The sequence below is a fragment of the Zosterops lateralis genome (assembly GCF_965231275.1).
Source record: "Zosterops lateralis genome assembly, chromosome: Z".
Classification (NCBI taxonomy): Eukaryota; Metazoa; Chordata; class Aves; order Passeriformes; family Zosteropidae; genus Zosterops; species Zosterops lateralis.
Window position 1 is genome coordinate 12,410,775 of NC_139800.1, and position 20,172 is coordinate 12,430,946.

General features: G+C 42.0%; 2 protein-coding genes across 4 annotated transcripts in view; both read right to left on the reverse strand.

The window, feature by feature from the left end:
- Positions 1-4,518: 4,518 nt before the first annotated feature.
- SETD9 (SET domain containing 9) lies at positions 4,519-12,040 on the reverse strand. 2 transcript variants are annotated; one of them, XM_083883001.1, is made up of 6 exons: positions 11,933-12,040; positions 10,838-11,205; positions 9,083-9,206; positions 8,013-8,128; positions 6,830-6,935; positions 4,519-4,680 (listed from the first exon to the last, which is right to left on the reverse strand). In XM_083883001.1, exons 1-6 carry the CDS (start codon positions 12,016-12,018, stop codon positions 4,593-4,595), a joined length of 888 nt encoding a protein of 295 aa, XP_083739127.1. In that variant the 5' UTR covers positions 12,019-12,040; the 3' UTR covers positions 4,519-4,592. The 2 variants fall into 2 exon arrangements, 1 of the variants encoding a protein (XP_083739127.1); XR_014592428.1 differs by having other exon boundaries at positions 4,586-4,680; positions 6,713-6,935.
- Positions 12,041-16,015: 3,975 nt separating this feature from the next.
- The window catches only part of MAP3K1 (mitogen-activated protein kinase kinase kinase 1), a 58,390-nt gene continuing 54,233 nt past the window's right edge, over positions 16,016-20,172 (reverse strand). For both annotated transcript variants that reach the window (XM_083883471.1, XM_083883472.1), the window contains exons 18-20: positions 19,830-19,972; positions 19,231-19,362; positions 16,016-17,786 (exon numbers count right to left, since the gene is read on the reverse strand). In XM_083883471.1, the coding sequence (XP_083739597.1) occupies positions 17,637-17,786; positions 19,231-19,362; positions 19,830-19,972 (425 nt within the window). In that variant the 3' untranslated portion in view covers positions 16,016-17,636. The remainder of the gene's footprint in view (positions 17,787-19,230; positions 19,363-19,829; positions 19,973-20,172) is intronic.

Consider the following 20,172-nt stretch of genomic DNA (forward strand, 5'->3'; position numbering starts at 1 on the left):
AATTTAGTATCTTTCTTATCCTGTGACACCCAACCCTGCCCCCAGCCCTGGAGGTGAGGCTGCCCCAGCCCAGAGCAGAGGGGACAATCCCCTCCCTTGCCCGGCTGGCCGTGCTGTCCCTGATGTCCCCAGGACACGCTTGGCCCTCCTGGCTGCCAGGGCACTGCTGGCTCATGTTCAACTTGCCATGGCCCAGGAGCCCAGGGCCCTTTCCCTGGCACTGCTCTGCAGCCTCTCATTGCCCAGTCTGTCTGTACATCCAGGGCCTCCCCAGCTCGGGTGCAGAATTCAGCACTTTTCCTTTGTTGAACTTCATAAACTGCTGATTGCCCATCTCTAATTTCTAAAGTCTCTCTGCTCTTGAGGGGGTCAACAGCTCCCCCAAATTTAATGTAATCGGCAAACTCCTGGTATTCCTTTTCATCCTTTATCCAAGTCATGCATGAAGATGTCAAAGAGCCCAGGGCTGAGGATGGAGCCCTGTGGAACCCCCCTAGTGACAGGTCCCCAGGCTGATGTCACCCCATCCACTGTAACCCTTTGTGCCCAGCCCATGAGCCAGTTCTCATCCATCCCATAATGTGTTTGTCCAGCTGTGAGATGGACATTTTGTTCAGAAGGATACACTGAGAGATACCAACAAAAGCTTTACTGAAATCCCAAAAGATCACATCAGTTGGCTTCCCTTGTTCAACCACATGTGCTATCTTGTCATAAAAGGAAATCAGGTTCAACAAGCAGGACTTTCATTAAGCCATGTTGGCTTGTGACCTGTGACTGAATTGTCCTCCAGCTGTTTTTCAATATTTCCCAGAATTATCTTTTTCATTATTTTACTGGGCACTGAAGTGAGTGTGACAGGTCTGTGTTTTCCAGGGTCCTCTTTCTTGCCCTTCTTGAAAATCAGGACATTTTCCAGCTTCCAGTCAACTGGAGACTCTCCAGATTCCCAAGACTGCTCAAAAATCACTGAGAAGTTTTGCAACAACATGACACAGCTCTTTTAGGATCCTCTGATTAATCCTATCAGACCCTATAGATTTGTAGGGATCCAGCTGGAGCAGCAGGTCACACACAAGCTCAGGGGCAGCTGAGAGGTGATTATTCTCACAGTCATGGTCCTCCAGCTCAGGGCACTGAGACTCCCTTGGTCCATCATCCTATCAATATTACTCCTTGTTACTGGAAGAATCAAGGAAATCACTACCTGTACTCCTCATCATTCAAACTCCCAATTGTCCCAAGGACCTGTAGACTCTTTTGATGGCACTCAGACATTTGGGGTTTTGCCTCTGCCAGTCTGAACAACCAATAGCTGTAGTAATCAAATTAGTGGATTGGAGAGCTTTCCATGAATATCCCTTATCTGAGCCCCTGGGAGCCAGCAGACTTCCCTGTGTGTTGGGTCCAATTCCATATTGGGCCCTCTGTTCTTCTTAGAAGGAGCCTCCAATTAAAACTACTCCTCTTTTAAAAGAGGTGGTTGTGACGTGGAGTACAGGTGGTGTTGTTTTACAAGGTTCCACTATTCCAGAAGAATCTTCACCCACCTCATCTGTTGTCTTGACTTCTAGTTCCAGGGCTTCACTCCTGTTGTAGCAGGTGCTCATTGTTTCCAGGAGGAGGAACCTTCCTCCTGGTACATGCAGTGACCTGCTTCCCAGCCTTCATCTTCAACAGACCCTTGGCTAATCCTTGCAGGATTCTACATCCTTCAGCTCCTCCACTACTGTGGAGGTTTGAGACTCCTGAGGGTCTTCACAGTATAGCATCTCTGTAAATAACTGGTCAGTCTCTTACTCATTCATTCAAATACTACATAACTTGTTCACATCTTCCTCTCCTCCACCTGGTGACATCTCTTCAACCACAGCTCACCTTCTGCAAAACAACTGTTTGTTGGCCCAGGCTGAGAGGCATCAGACACTTTGGGCAGTCTGTGACCTGGAGAGACACATCTGTCACCAGCGGGTCTGACATGGCTGGGTCAGTGACTCCAGCAGGGGAATGGGCTCTGGTGCAGCAACACAACTGAAGCTTATGCAATATTAGCTTTGCTAGTAAGACTGGGGCTGAAAGGATCTTTTCATGGCTCTTCTCCACCATATACTCAGTCTGTTTATCTGCCTCTATTGGCTCCCTCCAGATGGTCGAAGGAGCCCTTTCTGGTCATCCCGCTGTGCCGTGTTCCTGTTCATTGCACTCTGGGCTGGTCACGCTCCTCGGAGCCGATTAAATCTGCCACAGTTCCCGGAAAAGTGTCTGACTGGCTGCCGAGGGCTTGGGGCTGCTGCTCGAGTGTTGCTGAGCTCAGGAATCCCATGAACAGCACGATCTAGCCCTCACCCCCAAACCTACCCAAACAGTCACTGCTGCTGCCTCACCGACTGACTTCTTTGGTCCACAAGTTGCAAGGCAGCAAATACTACCAGCATAAACCCTGGCTATCAGTTTGATAAAACGCTTCCTCTACTAGTTCTTGGATTTCTCTTCCCTCTCTGTAGGGCAAAGTAATTTTAAGCTCCCAGTAAGTCTTATCCCTCTGACAGGGGAGGAGGCCAGGATGCCCCAATATAAACGCGCTTCCATTCACCGCTCCTGCCCTGCGGCGCGGCTGCTCATCCCCACCCGCTCATCCGCCCCGCTCCTCTGCCCGCCGGGCGCGCTCCTGCCCGCGGTGCCCCGGGCCCGACACGCACAGCGCTCTAAGGGGCAGAACAGCACCACTCCCTCCTGCTGCAGCTCCTGACGCGGTTTCCTGTGCTGCCAGGTGGGCTCCAGAACCCGCACGGGGAGCAGCACGCAGCGGGGAGCAGAGCAGCCTGGCAGGCAGGGAGACGTCGAGCACCATCTTTTTGTGCGAAATAGAATAGTCTGAAAGCACAGCTCTTCAAGACCCAGGGAGTCAAAGCAGCAACTCTGACACCACCTGAGGGCTTCCCGCTCCCTGGCTCACTCTGGGCCTTCTGTGAGCTGTTTTCTATGAGCTGTTTCAGCTCATTGCAGTAGAAGAGAACAATGCAGCAGAAAAGCCCGGGGTGGTGGTGGTGGCACTGTGCTTAGCAAACCAGATCAGCTCACGGGAGGGTCTGACGGGCAGTGGCCAGGAAAGAACAGGAGCTTTAAGTGCAAGGGAAAAGGGACAAGTAAGAAGCAGCACCCACACACACACACCCACACCCACACCCACACACCTCCCTCCACACAAACCTTTCCTCCTCTCCTCCTCCTAGAGTGCCACGGGGAACTGCAACCCCTATACCAGGAATAAATACCGCAAGTGCCCTTGACATCCGACTTCTTCTACAGATCAGGAGGCCCCAATAAGCTCACAGGGAACTGGGGCTCCTCAGAGTCCTGCAGGATGGGCACCCCCTTCAGCAGACTGCTGATCACTGCTCTGATCCCTTACCAAGCAGTGAAGACACAACGTCACTACAAGTCGCCCTGGGCATCACCATGAAACCTGCACAACCCCAGCTGAGCCACGGTGCTCCCACTGTCCTTGAGCTCTGCTGGTTAACTCCTAGTGGAATAGCCAGCCTGCTCTGGCAGTGAAGGAGTTCCAAATGGATGTGACAGGCAGGGTTCAGGCCTGGGGGCAGAGCACGTAATGCAGACACACAAAGCTTTGCATTCTGAACAGGAGATGAAGCCCCAGCAGCAAAGCAGGGCACCCTGGCTGCCCCAGCCACTACCTGATCCATCACAGCACATTTCCCAGCTCCTCCTCTCTCATGAGCTTAGGCCAACCACAAATTCAGTGGGAGGCTTGATTGGACTTTTGCTGTAAATACTGGTTTCATCTTTCTGAAAGCAGTTTGCAGACAGCAGCAAAAATTAATGTGGGAATGGCTGGCCCTGTTTGTACCAGCAACTGATTAATGACGTCTTCTTGCAGCATAAAAACAATGAAAGTTGCCAGATGCCAAGAAACTCAGTGAATCACTGGAATGAGGACTGGACAGGGCTTCAAGGCACACACGTGTTTCCTCCTAACCAGGACAGGCACAGCTGAGGGGCCCAGCAGCACAGCTCCAAAATGGGCTCCATACAAGATTACAACTGTCTGCACTGCTGTGTTTTTTTAAAGCAAGCTGATACCAAAGGGATCCACTTCAAGAAAACCAGAAAAAGACCTTGTAAATACAGTGAAGTATGAGGATTAGCATTATATACTATACAGTTCAAGAGGAAAGTCAGTCTTATGAGCTGTGTCCATCTGAAGCACAGTAAATTAAATGGAAAAATACTACAGCAGTCCTAGTTATAGAAAATTCTGCAATCTGGTAGATTAAATTACACATCCAGAACTTAGGTTTTAATTTTATGATCTACTTCATGGACAGCTGAACACCAATAGGCAGAAATATCAAGAACAGCAGACAGCTGAGAACCTAATCATGGAAATGGTTAAATCTTCACCTATGCATCAAATGCAGACTATTTTCAGAGAAATTCAAGCCTACAGCTTTGCTCTCTGGCTAGTAAAACTACAGCTTTCCTTTACACAAAAATTATGATGAAGCTTGAAGTACAGACACCATACATATTTTATTGAAAGAGATTTCTTCAGTTTTGAATCTATTAATTCAGCTGACAACAGTGTAGTAATTTGAAAAAAGTTCTTCTCCTTGCTTGATGTCTCTGAGAGTGACAAGGACTACACACCTCAAGTGGCTGTAAAAAAAGAAGAAGAAAAATATGTGAAGAGTTATATTTTCCTTTGAGTTGTTTTCAATTCTTTATTTCAAGAAGCTAAACCAGTAGCATCATGTAGAGAAGTTTTGAGTAATATGTGTAATGCAGGGCAGGGAACATGGAAAAACAACACTGGAATACAGACAGCAAATATAAACAAAGCAAATATAATTATCAAAAAACCACAGCCTATGTGGGAATGCAAATAATGGTTCCACTCAATTGTTCCACACAATCATTCAGAGATGACAAGAATTAGTCAAGACAGCAAGAGACACACTTACTCAGGAGGAGAAGCCCCTCCTGTGGACACGCCTGTCCGCAGGTGCCAGTGGATAAAGTGTCTCTCCCAAGGCCCACCACCACCCAGGAAAACAATTCCCAACTGCAGCAGAGGCTGCTGCCCTCTGCAGTGATGGTCAGTTATCAGAGTCACTGGGCTGGAAGAGACCTTAGAGATCATCGAGTCCAACCCACGCCCTAAATACCTCAACTAAACCATGGCACCGAGTGCCACATCCTGCCTTTTTTAACACATCCAGGCACGGTGATTCCTCCACTTCCCCAGGCAGACAATTCCAGTATTTTATCACCCTTTCTGTAAAGAACTCTTTCCTGATATCCAGCCTATATTTCCCTTGGTGCAGCTTAAGACTGTGTCCTCTTATTCTGTCAGTTGCTGCCTGGAGAAAGAGACCAACCCCACCTGACCACAGCGACCCTTCAGGGAGTTGTAGAGAGCGTTAAGGTCAGCTCTGGGTCTCCTTTTCTCCAGGATAAACAACCCCAGCTCCCTCAGGCAGCTGGTACCAGGAGCTGGCAGGCAGCTTCTCACAGTGAAATGTAGAAACCCACCCCTCTGAACTTCCTTTCAGTAAACAACGATGCCCTAAAGCAGAAGTAAAGTGTTCTAGGAAGGAGAGCACATGCTTTGGATACTCATGAACCAGGCAGGGAAAAAAAACAGCATCAACCCAAGTCTCCAAAATTAAAAAATTCAGTGTGAGGCCATTTTGAAATATATGAAACAACAAGGTAATAAGTACTGAGAACTCTTTCATAAGACACAAAAAGATCTAGAAACAGCATAGTATACATCTGTATCAAAACAAGCACCTAAAAGCAGATGTGACGTTTTGTCTGGTGGCTGTACACTGGGCAAAATGATGATCAGAAGACCATATTTTCTTGGACAGATTCCAAGCAAGAGCAAAATTCCCTCTTCCTGAAGCAGTCCCATAGTTTGTGTGCTTTCACACTTCAAGTACAGCATCCAGGCTTCCTGAGAATTTAGTTCTACTGCTTATTTTATTAGCACTTACTTAATTATCTGCAGATTCCAAGTGAATCTTTAACCTTGACTCAACAAAGTCTTAAGTTTAATCAGTAAAGTCGTTTTTCCAATATGCACCATAATGTTCTCCAATGAAATTTCAGAGTACTTAAATTTAACTCCAGAATTACAGTAAAAGTTCAGATCATCTGCTCATCTGCTCTAAAATTCTTACACATTCTTGAAATTAAGAGGATTATTTGTGAAAGATTTTCATGTGTTCTAATTTCTGAAAAAAATGTGGACTTTCAAGTTATAACCAGGATGCTGTGATTTTACTAACTGTACTGTATCTTTAAGTCTGTGCCTTTATATTGCACAGTATTTCACTTGTCTCAATACAATTTTAGGTTTCTTCTTGCAAATTTATCTGCTTATTTGTCACATAATCAGAAGACATGGCAAAAAGAGAGTAAGAAGCCTAAATCTGAATTATCTCAGGAGGGCTTTGGCCAAGGCTGAAACATTTAAAACACTTACTGAAAAGCCTCACTCTTGTAATACAAAGTACAACTAAGGCTTTATGGGATTCAGAAGAATTGCACTGTAGTGCAACAACTGCTTGTAAAACTGTGTCTCCAGGGCTCTGCTGATTTCATTAGTGAAAATGTGGAAAAAGGAGAGAAAAGTCTTGCAATTCATCTATTCAGAGAGGTAACTCTCCATACAGTTGCACACCTTTGTGTAAGTCACCTTCACACACTTTGTTATTTTTCACCCATGTCTGTCTTTTCCCTACACACGCAGTATGCTTTGTATCATACAAATCTATGAGCTCTTTCATTTGCTGCCAACCTCTCTGTGTCATGGCTGTAGACAATGTTTGGAAGATACTGTTTCAGTTCTACTGGAAAATGTCCCGGCACATCGAACTCTTGATAACACACGTTTGCTGCTTTTTCTAGGAATAAAAAAAAAAATAAAACGAGTTATTAAGATAGGGCTTACAGATGTGTAAAAACATCAAACGTACTGCTACAGAAGAATCAGAGGCTTCATCAAGCCTGAAAACCACTCCTGCACTCCTCTGAAGGCCTATTTTGAATTAGACAAGAGGTGTAATCAACTATAGGGGCTTTGCCCAGTTACCAAGATGTCTATGAAGAGGCAAAACTTGCTAAGTGCCACGGGTAGATTACAGCATTGCTAAATTTCCAAATACATAATGTTTGCTTTTACAATTAAAATAAAAAAAATCTGCCTGTTGGCAAAACATGTCAGAAATACAGGCAGGGAGAAAATCACCACCTACATAGACACGACCTGGAAGAAACAGTTTAATGGGACAGCCCTGTATCTCTGTGCCAATCCTTAGTTTGCTCCTCCAGCAACCTTTCTGGATGTCACTTGGAGGCAGGAAATCTTTAGTGTAATGCAAGCTATGAAGGCCACTTAGAAGCTGAGTGTGGTATCAATTGAACTTTCTGTACAGTAAAACTGTTCCCATGAATTACTTAAGTTCAACAGTGACACAGAGTAAGTAGTTCCCTTCTTCAGGTCCAACAAGTGAGATTGCAAGAGTTTCCTAGATGTCATGCATAAATGTACTGAAATCTAAAAAAGATCTTACAGTCCAAAGTGAGCAGTGATAGAATCTTACTGTACAAGTCATTGTGCGTATTTTTCTCAAGAAGCCTCCTGGAATCATACTGGGGAACCTGATCTGCAACTCTCTACTGTCTCAGTCCAGTGCTACTTTGCCAGATATCCTTTCCCACCATCTCACTTTTGGGGTGTGTGCCTTTCATTCTACACACCAGGAGGGAAACTGGGGCATCAGTGAGAAAGTATATTTGAAGTGCTGCTGCACAGAAGATTTGAACACTCAGCTGTGACAAAAAGCCTCTGAAACATTTTACTACCTAAGTGCTTGTTTTAAACAGTACTAACTGCCCTCCCAAGATCAATTTCCTATTCTCTGTGTGACCTTCAAAATCATTTATATCCATAAACTCAGAAAATTTACCAGGCAACTTACCATGTGAGCAGTTGTTGACATACTGCCCCACAGCCAGTGGGTTTTGTGGGGTGGCTGTGAGCCAGCTCTCATCACTCATTTGAAAAGGGCCGAGCTGATCTCTTCTGCTGCAAGATCTGAAATGCCCAACAGTGTTAACATGGATCATGGGTCTTTCTCCTAACAGGTTATCTTACTGCCTCTGTAGGAATGAACAGACACTGCAGAGAGTTACAGCTGCCCAACCCATCTGGGGTGGAGGGCACGGGCACAGACCAACACCTCACACTACTCTGTGGGGTCCTTCACACTCTGGTGGAAGAGCCTGCACAAAACTACCAAACACTTTTCCACAGATCAACATCTAACCTTAACCATTACACAAGTGTCAACAGCTTTCACTCATCTCTAAAAATGCAAAACCTCATTACAATATTAGTTTTAAACTCATTCCAGAAATTAAAATCTCGTATTAGTAGGTATTAATATTCCAACTAGGTATTATTTTATATCATTTTCCCAGTTCTTTTCACGTCATATTTAAACACAAATTGCAACAAATTATATTTTAAGGTAGATCAACCATTTATCTGTGTCAGGGAAGTTCAGATTGGACATTATGAAAAGATTCTTCACTGAGAGGGTGGCTGGTCACAGGGCTGGTCACTCTGGGGAGTGGTGACAGCACCAAGTCTGCCACAGTTCAAGGGGTGTGTGTACATGATGCTCTTAGTCACAGGATTCAGTTTTAGGTAGCCCTGCAAGGAGCAGGGAGTTGGCTTTAATAAACTGAGATAAGCAGGTTTGAACAACAGCTCAGAAATATTCCAATATTTTTACACTACATCCTGCTCTAGTAGAACTATTTTCTGTACAGGAAAGCCTCTACACCAAAATGCATCTCACTGGTGTTACAGATGAAGACACAAGTACATAATGGGTCACATCCAGCATCTCTCACCCTTGTGCTGTTTGCACTACGAGCAATGCAAGGTGGATGACAATCATGTACAATTCAGGGTGAGAAACAGAGAACTGAGATGAGGAGTTTTAAATCAGATGAGTGACAATCCTCTATTTATTTTGCTTACCTGTACACTGATCTTGACAGTCCTTTATCGTTCCCATCAATAAGGACACCATCAATGCACCTAAAAATAAAGGGATTGCCAAGGGACTGGAAAAAGATGGGCTCATGCTTTCTGTATACTGTACCTGTTGCAAGACAGATATTATTCAGAAGAAAATAAGTTAACTGTCAGAATGGGCTTTCAGTCCCCTCCACACAGAAACTCAAAGGAGAGACAGTGGACAGAAGTCCCATCTCACTTAGTGACAGTGACATCTGTAAACCTATAAGCTCCCAGACACAACTTTTTGGGATGTAAAAAAGTCCCCACACAGCTAAATCAGCTGATCTATTTCAAAGAGAGAAGCCTCAAAGGAAAACAGAATGCCTGGGCTGAATATCTTTGGGAGAGGTAGGTAAAGCCTCACAGCCAACTAGTGTGCTGCAGAGATGAACACAACAGGTGACATTTGTTCAGGAAAACACAGCTTGGAGACACTAACCTGTTTTGTTACTACTGTGTCAGGACACTGAAAAACACACACAAATCCAACAAAGAATCTTGAACACCTCCCTCCATTACCCCAGGGATTTTGTTTGGTCCAGGAGATGAAAAATGACTAACCAAGAACAAATTATTTCAGCAGACTGTTATTTCCCAAATCTGAGGGGAGGATTTAACCTGCCACGATTTCCAAGCACAGAAAAGCAAGAGCTGACTGGCTTGCCATTTTCCATGAAATCACTGTGCTGCATCCCTCACACCTCCAGCACCTCCCTGCGGAAACCCTGCACTGCAGTCTCCCACAGAGCCAGGCAAAGGCCATAGGCAGGCCGCAGCCCCTGTGCACAGGGCCCCAATCCCAGCCCCACAGGCTCCCTCATTACCCTGAAAAGGCATTCCAACAGCCCACCCTGCTGTTCTATGGGAGAGCTGCTGCAGGAGACTCTGGACGAGCCCACACTCACACCCAGCGTGTGCGTGAAGGCTGAAGGGAGGTGTGAGGGTGGCAGGTTCTCTGGCTGCCACTGGACAATTAGTCAATTCACTAATTGGGTAATTAACGGCAGTGCCCAGTGAGAGCCTGGGCTGCTCCTGACCCTGCACGGCCCTGGCATGAGCCACAGACCACAGGGGATGGTTCTGCTGGCAGATGGAACAGAAACAAACCCAAAGCAACTCAGCAGAGCTGCTACCTTGGCCATACTGACAGAATTACAAACCTCTCCTAGAAATGTATGCAAATACAGTTCCAAGAAATGAGAAATAGAGAAGTATTGATTTTTCCAAACATACTTCATGGAATAAAGTTCTGCTAAGCCAAGGTTTTATTTTCATTCTCCATTTTGTACTTCTGTACTTTGAAGAAGCTCATGCAATTGTCTGCTGACCTGCGTGGAGATCTCAAAACCTCATTTTTCAGATCCTGAACCAAAATGGAAACTCCAAGGAATTAAACTGTACTGCTGATCTACTTTAAATTTCTCCCATGCATTTACATTTAAAGAATCTGGAACAAGTTTTGCAGCTGATAGAAAATCAGCCCTTCAAAACTAAAATTTTTTTATAAACAAAATTATCCTTCCCAATATTATCTTTTGTATTTCCAAAGTAACTCTAGATAATTTATAAATATTCTCAAGCAGCCTAACTGGTGATTTTGCTGAGGAATAACAGAAAGAAAACCCATAAAATAAAAATTAGTGTAGGCACTTGGCATTTCACGATCAGATGGTTCGAAGTCCCATTTAAACCAAAAATAAGAATATCCATTACCAGGATACATAGACACAACTGTCCCCTTCGGTACAAAACCCTTGGTAACAAAGACTCCAGTTCCAGCAGACACCAGGGAGCTTTGGTCCCTGCTAACAGTGAACCCGAGTGTGTTAAACAAAACTTCCTCAGGAGTAAACACGTGCTGCTGACCCTGATGGTTACAGGAGTTTACTTTTGACTGCTTCTGCTCCACAGTAAGTAATTCCAGATATTGACACTTGACTTCTGGAAGCAAGGCCAGAATATCTGCTTGTCTACTGAGGTCATTTACGAACAGAGCTTTAAATGTTTTCAGTAGAGTTTCAAAGACATCTTCATCAGCAATAATTTTGTCTTGAGAGCTTTCAGGAACATATCGAAGGGTCCTGTGAAGAAAATAAAATATTTTAGAATTAGAAACATGTATCATTCTTTTTTTCTAAATGGAGAAGAGCCATTTTGTAGCACCAGTAACTTTGATACACTGTTGTTTTAGAAAACCCCAAGCTTTTTTCATGCTTGTCCAAGCTAAAGCCACTGCTTTTAACACTAAAACACTAAAAAAGACTTTTTAGTTAAAACCAGTATCTCTTCTACTATAAACCATCACCTCCGAGTATTTATCATAAATAGTTTAAACCCTACTGAGCTCTCAGTGAAAAAAGCACCAAAAATTAAACATAAGTATCATAATGTTTATTTTAAAAAGTACAAACAGTTCATTACACTTTAAATGAGGCGAGACAAATATTACATGGGCAAGGAAGGTTTTAATTTACTTATTTTGTTACTTATAACCATATCATAGTAATTTAAATTCAAACACCACTTTTACAATTAAAATAGGGCCTACATATCAATACCAACAAGAAACTAACTATCTATCTATCTATCTATCTATCTATCTATCTATCTATCTATCTATCTATCTATCTATCTATCTATCTATCTATCACATTAAACACGATCCAAGGTATCTAATTAAGAACTTCATGTCAGCCAAGGGGGGGATGGACCACTGCTGAAGCACTTCTGAGTGACAAACCCGAGTGAGCTCCGGCGGTGCCCCAGACCACCCCGAGGAGGGGCAGCCGGGCCCTTTCCCCGCCTCACCTGCGCTGGCGGCGGAGGTTGAGGGCGAGCCAGGGCACGAAGCGATATTTGTAGGAGCGCCAGCGCCGCCGCAGCTCCCGCAGCATGGCGGCCTCTCCTCCCTCCTCCCTCCCGGCCCCGCCCCCCCGACCGGGACAACCAATCCGCGCTCCGGACACACGCCGGCGCGTTTGTGTCCTGAGCTGCCATTGGCTGCGAGCGGGCGGGCCGTGAGGGGGAGCCCCCCGGAGCTCCTGGGCGCGCATTTACAGATGTAAATACTCACACTTTTCTAGGGATAATGTGACATTTCACCGGCTGTGTTGTGCTCACCAATCAAAAAAGACAAGATCAGATTAAATGGTGGTTTAAAAATTACCTAGAAGCGGCCGTTAGAGACCACTCCTAACAGTGTCAGATCACCTCTCCGGAAATGACCGTGCCACCCCAGCGCCGCCGAGGGCTGTTAATGCCCCAGATGGTCCCAGAGCGAATTGGGCTGGAAAAGACCTCTCAGATCGAGTCCAACCTACGACCAAATACCGTGAGTACTATTGTTCAATCTTCCCTTAAACATCTCCAGGGACAGCGACTCCGCCACTCCCTGGGCAGCCCATTCCAATGTTTAATCACGGTCCCTGTGAGGAAACTCCTCCCCATACCCGACCCGAACCTTCTGCACAGCAGCTGAAGGCCACATCCTCTCGTCCTGTTGCCTGGGAGAAGAGGCTTGACCCTTGCCCAGCTCCAGCCCCCTCTCAGGTGGGTCACATCTGAACTCCTTTTCCTCCAGGCCGAGCCCATCCCCAGCCCGGCCCCCTCAGCTGCCCCTTGTAAGACTCGTCATCCAGAGCTGTGATCCAGAAAAGAGTTACAGACATGAAACCTGGTGCACTTCTGTCCAGTTTTACCCAGTATTTGGCTGTGATAACAAGGAGACATGAGCTGTACTTTGTGGCATCATAAGCTGCTGTAGATGTAAAGGTGTTTCTCCCTGGCTGACACAGAGCAAGCAGCAGCATCACAGCACACAGATTGAAGGGATATACAAATAATGAGTGTTTACAAATGGGCTTAATTCCTTTTGGTGCCACATTCTACCATCACTTATGTCTAAGGTTATTTAAAAAAAATCTAGTGAGGAAAACAATCACTCAGCAATTGGCCTAAAAATCAGCAATGGCCCCCAAATAATTCTCTACAAACTACTCCAGGTGTAAAGACAAGGGTACTGTTATCATCTTTGGCTACTGTTGTCCTTTGGCTGCTTGGCTACCTGGTTTCATAAAACTTTTATCTTTGTATGATGCTCCTTATCTGCAGTTTTAGTTTACACTGCTAATGAACTGGGAAAATAGGAACATGTATGCAGGTATTTTACTTTATTCAGAAAGCAGTTTAAAGAACAGAGAAATCAGACCTCAAAACACTCTAAGGGGTTATACTCCCACCTCTGGACCTGAAATTTTGACGAGGGTTTGTGAATTTGAGTCAGGCCCACCAAAGCAATGTAACTATCAGAATTAACTTCCCATCTCAGAGCTTTACAAATATTTAAAATTGTGCCTTGATTTTATACCATAATCACTTTAATTCTACTGTTTGCCTGCCTCATTTTTTCCAAGAACAGGAGCCGAGTGATGGGCTATCGTGAACTGAAGAAATTGAAGGGAAAATGCAGGAAAAGGCACAGAGGCTGCCACAAAGTGCTCCCCTGCCATCTCCTGGCCTTCCTCGGTAATAACAGGGAAGAAAGAAAAAAAAATAGGAAAACACTTCAGTACTTGCAGCTCTGGTTTCAGCAGCCGTGTACTATAAACAGAAAATAACACACCTGTTCACCACACCACAACACACCCATATTGTGGCTCTTAAAAATAAGGCAGTCACGGCGTGATTCAGGTAATTAAGGAAGACCAAGTAATGAGTGAAAGGTTAGTGAGGGAAATAGCTTTGGGAGGTGGGCTGTCAGGTCAGAACAGCCGTGCACACAAACTGCCCACCTTCAAGGGAAGAAAGGACAGACACGACCCTTGTGACACTCCAGCCTGTTCTGGAGGCAGCCCTCGGCCTCGAGCGAGGACTTGCAAAGATGAAACTCCGTCAGACTATGACCAACAGGCAGAAATGTGATTTTATCCCCCTGGAGAAGTCACAGCAGGCACAGAGCCTAACCCTTTGCCTGTGGAAGAACGGAACGTGCCCTGTGCACACACTTGGCTCCCGCCGAGGGTCTCTGGAATTCACCGCCCTCTGCCGGGCACCGGTGACCTCTGCCAGCCCTCGCTGCTAAAAATGAGCCTGCAGCAGCACAAGTATCACACAGTACTGCAGGACTCCAAACTTGTGTAGTAAATCAGATAAAGACACATCATAATCAGTTTATCTCCTGCTTAATCCCTACCATGTATTTTCCTTCCTGATATTTCAGGTAGTACATTCTTCTGATTTGAGAAATCAGGTATTAGAATTTATTTGAAGATTGCTGCTGCCAGCTTTTTTTCTGGTGAATTGATATACACATATCTATGTGCAAAGTCTCATACCTAATGAAAATGATAAAAAGTGCAGTCCTTCAAAATACAGAACTTTTAGTTACAATGAAGTCTATAGCTGAAATCTGTCTCCATTAAAAAAAAAATTCAAAATTTCAAAAATATCTGGAGAAAAACAAGAATTGAAACAAGCCCTAGCTTTGCAATATATGGATTGGCTGAATAGGAAAATGCTTATGTTTGGTATTAAAATCTTAGGCAACAGAGTAATTTCACCAGAAACAAAACCAACAGATTAACTTCCAACAACACTTCAATGGCTCCAGAACTGACCTAACCAGCTCACCTAAATAAGTAATTGTTACATTTGCAATAATGCAAAAGTTAAATAATTCTTGGGTTAAAGGCATAATCAAGTGAGGTTTGTAGGTAACAGTACTGTCATAAGAGAAAATCCTATCTGTATTATTATTATTATTATAAAAAAAAAAGAAGAATTAGTCTTTGTTGCTGTCCTTTATCTAATAAAATTCTTTATTAATTCACCCGAGATGTGTATAGATATATAAGCCTGTATTCAACTCACTTGCATCATTTAATATTAGAAACTAAGTCTTGGTATATCACATGTATGAAATTGTGTATAAACAGTGAAGTGTACCAGAAATATTTTATTTCCATCAGTAAAAGGAATGTGTTTGTCTTACAGTAAGCAAAGGACAAAGTTTGTTCAAAAACTTTTATTTACTATGAAGACAAAAAACACCAAAATACGTACAAATTATACTATATAAAATTGGTTCAATGGGGTAAAAACTTTTAATTAAAATATCTTGATATATTTAAAATAACAAAGGATACAATGAAGCCAAATTTCTTAACCCAGAGATTTCTGTAAAATTTGCTTGCACAGTAAGGTGCTAATAGAAGTTAGCCCTTAAGCCCTGGAAGTCTTAGGAATCAGTCACATAGCAAATATAATTTCATTGTGAAAGTGAACTTTGGTAGAAGAAACTCTATAGGACACCTGAGGTAGTAGAAACTGGAATAAACAGCAGTAGACGTTATTTACAACTTAAGTACCAAATAACATTAAGAACACAAAAAATAATTACACAATACAATTTTCAGTCCAGCTTTGATCCAAAGAAAATAAGAATATTACATCACATCTCCATTTTAAAAACACCACAATTACCAGCAAGCCAAGGGAAATGCAAACTCAAACAAATGCATTTGGACACCTAAGAGGCAGTTTGAGTTTGAAATGTGGTAGGCATGGTGATCTACATAGTAATACTGATTAGCTGAGGTTCATCAGTTTATACAGTTTACATTTCTGCCAGAAACAGTATTAATCTGACAAATGATCTTCCAGTACATGAATTGGCAAGAGTGCATCCTTTAAAGCTTGCACATAAGAGAGACTTGGAAACAATCTTATTAGAATGAGAAATTCTAAAGTGGTCAAAAAAAGTCAAGTACAAAACAGAGCTACCAAACTTCACATTTCAGTATTATCTTTTTAACTCTTCAAAGTCTGCCAATCTTCAAAAACAAAGGAATGTAAAATTTCCAAAAGAAACACATTCACAACTAATGACATGGGTTTTGTTTTTTTTATTAGTATGAGCACTATCATTCATGTAAACTTATCTTTAAGATGTCTTGCTTCCAATTTGTATTATACACTTTTAAGGTACTATAGCTTATTTAGTTTGTCCTGAGTCTTTGAAAATAACCAATTCTATTTGAGTCCAACAATCCAACTGGCTTCTGAAGAGTTATAACATGAACAGTATTTTTTTTCAAAATGGATTAAACACAATCATTATTAGATTAAAAAAGATCCCCATTTTTAAAAAAGCAAAAGAAAAAGCTGCCATTTTCCTTCAGAATTACATGCATCAGAATCTAAAAACCTGCCTTTAAAATAATTTTAAAAACCTGTTTAAAAAAAACCCCCACAGCTCCTAAAAACCGACAAGTTTGCACTACAGGTGAAGCTTTACTTCACATTTTACTTTATCTTGATCTTCAAGTCCAAGTTTGTTTCTTGTTAAAATAAATACCTTTCTTATGGTAATATTTTTAACATTTTCAAATTAAATTATCACTAATGGCTACAGTAAATAGATGATGTACGGCAGAAGGAAAACAGCAGGTAAAACTTATTATCAGTAGAGAATGTAACCTCAGTTTCTTTACACAAAGAATGAGATTTGCTCATTTGGCACCTGCTCACACTGAAGTACATGCCAAAGTCTCCCATAAAAACTTTAATGGGAGTTGGGTTTGGGGGACCTTTGACATGAAACTTCTCTACACAATTTGCCAGAAGAAACTGCTATATGAAAAAAAAAGGCTCAACAACTTCTAGCATGGTTCAGACTAGGTTGCTTTATACAGAACAATCTTGTTTATTAAATAACCTATACTATCAGAGCCTTCAACATATCCTTGTTGAAGGTGGCATTTTATCCCAGATTTCCAGCAAATCTGGTTTTAAAACTCTTGTATCAGGAAAATATTCCATGACACAGCTTGCATCTTTTTTTCTAAAGACTATTTTAAAATATCCCCTTTTCATGAAAGTTAAAAATACAAAAACAAACTTTGATTTCAAAAGAAATTACATGGCCAGCAGTAAATGCACAGTGAACCATGAGTGCCTGCTCTTACTTTATAGGAAGGCAAATGCTTTTTTTAAAGTTTCCATCAATATTTGGATTTCTTACTCAGAGAACATCATGTAATTAAAAGGGACAGATACAGAATGTCCTTTTAACTACTACTGAAAAACTTACTAATTGCAGAGCATCTACATGTGAAATTGAACAGTGATTGCTATATTAAAATAGATCTTGAGCCTCTCAGCTTCTAATATTGCTGAAAAAGTGCTCTAAATAAAATAAAAATCACTTACCTGCTAAATAATCATGCAGAATTAATGAAAAATGTTTTTATGTTAACGTAGAGCCAGATGTTTGAAAAGGCACAGTTTACAAATCTCTGCATGAATTGTCAAATGTTGCATACTGAGCTTAGGTAAAGATCTTGATTTGTCAATCACATACTTAGGTACTGTCCTCCACTGGCCTTATGTTCTTGATGTATCTATCATTAAGGCCAGCAGAATAATACAATTTGCTGCACTTAACTGCACTGCAAGACAGTTATTGTATATTCAGTAGCATTTTCTTCAGTATTTCAGCCTTACAGACAAGTAGCTACCATGTAGTACGGAAGACTGGGTGTTTCAGCAGCTCCCTCGAAGGGGGTCTGTCCTGAGGTTGAAGTTCTAAACACCGAAGAGTCACATCTTTCAAGCCTGGAGACAGATGTGTAGGGATTGATGGAGCAGTAGTTGCACTGGCAATCTGAACAAAGGGAAATAACTTTTTAGAAGTCAGTGATTAAGCCCCCCCTTCTACCCCAAAATCATTCTACGAACTGATAATTTCAGCTGATGAGTTAGATTTATGAACTTTTCTCCATTCAGCATATTTCCCACTGCAGCTTGAAGATTACATTACTACATTCAGTTTATTGTCCTTATGCCTGTTGCTTTTTAGTTTGACTCCCTCCTGATACTTTTCTCTAAAAGTTCTTCTGACACCAAGATCCCGCAATGATCATCTCTGAGCAGGCCATGCAGGAAAAGCTCCTACAGCACACATCTGGAGATTCTTTAGTCTGCTAGCTGCCTTCCCTGTGAGCTGGCAGGAGTCACCATGGGGAGAGATTAAACTGAGCGATGTTACACTACAAGTTAAACTGGGTGTGTTTTCTTCCACTGCCTTTACTGTATTTCTGCTACTACAACAAAGGCAAGTATTTTTCAGAAAGACACAGATCTCTCCCAAACAAATTCACTTTAATTTTATCCAGATGGATTAAAGTAGGATGACTGGGAACACTAGAGTGGCACCACCAGATTCAGAGAGACAGAGAGCCAAGACAATTACATCCCTCAGCACAAGTGATTTTACTTAGAACATATCTGAGTACTGCTCTGCAATGTCTGCTTTCTGCAAACATTTCCTTTACTTGCAGCAGTATTTTCTTCATTCAGGCCTACAGTTCAACTGTAGAATTAAATATAACTAACTGATTTTGGTAAGAAACATTAATCGCCAAGATGGATGATCTAGCAAAGAAGGGGGCAAAAATTATATATAAGATGGCATAATGGAAAGTATCTTTCAGCAAAATCTGACCATGGAACATTAGGCTTTTACAAAAGGACTTTCCCCACTATGAAATATGAATGCATACACAAATGGTTTACGGTAAAAAAAAAAAAAATCTGTATTTTACAGCATTGTTAGAAAAAAAATCAAATCCCAATCTTCTGTGTAATTTAAGATCAACTCTATTCCCATTTTTTTAAGCCTGTTAGACTATATTTTTATATCTTAGAACAGACCTTTTTGAGCAACCTGGTCTAGTGGAAGGTGTCCCAGCAGATGGTGAGGAAGGTAAAACTAGATTACCTTTAAAGTCCCTTCCAACACAAACTGTTCCACAATTCTGTGATTTTGAATATCATCTATTTTATATATATATATATATATTTATTTTTTTTTTTCCTATCAGTATGTTTGGGTTTTTTTTAAAGAACCAAGTATGTTTATTATTGGTACCAGTACTGCTTCTGTAGTAACAGCTCCAACATAAAAAAAAAAAAAAAAAAAAAAAAAAGAAGCTATTGAGCTATTGCAACAACCCCTGCTATATATACACTTTTCTAAAATTTGCATTGCTGTATACAAGATTACTTGGCATCTTTTGTAGCATATTGGTTATAACAAAATACCTCACCTTAAATATCAGAGCAAGATGATTGGAGTGTTTCTCTGCATTCCAAGGAGGTTTAGCACAAGCCATTTCTATGACAACACAACCAACACTCCACACATCACAGCTCCTTCCATATTGCTGCCCTCTCAGGACCTGAACAGAGAGACACCAAAAATCAGATTATATGCCTCAAGCTCTCTTAGCACTAAGTCATTTAGCAGTAAACTTCAACACGTCATCAAACAATATTTCAGGCTAACAGAGTGACCAGTGATGTAAATAAATGCCACAAGGTTTACCCAGGTCTAGAGATCTAGTCAATAATTAATACTTGACCAAGTGGCAAGCAAAGTACCTTGCAATGGCTAGCTTTTGAGCAAATAGTCTTTTGGGCATTAGTAACAACACCTGTGATAACTGTATCTTGTAGCAAACTACTTAAAGGAACTTTGACAGCAAGAAATGTTATCACCATGTTGGAATAATTTCTTATCTTTAGAACAAAGGCATTTAAAACCCATTTGAAGCATATACAGCAATTTTCTATTATTTGACTACATGAATAAGCTTTAAGAGTTCAAAAAATTTTTTTGAAATAACTTTAAAAATTGGTTTCTTACCTCCGGTGCCATAAATGCAATAGTTCCCAACAATTGTCCCTGAAACTCCCCAGCACCAGTTCCTTTTGATGCCAACCTGGCTGCAGCTCCAAAATCAGCAATTCTTAATCTATGACCTGTGCTGTCAATTAGCAAATTGGCACCTGTCAACAGCACAATAAAAATACTAGTAGTTGGCTTTCTATTAAAGGCAAGAGGATGAACAGACACTTGACACTTTTCCTCCCTGCATTTTAAAATTATAAAATGGTTTGACACTCCCCACCTCACTATCAAGGAAATCTAAAAATCAAGGATACAGTCTAATAACCTCACTTTTCTGTTATGCCTGAATGATATTGCA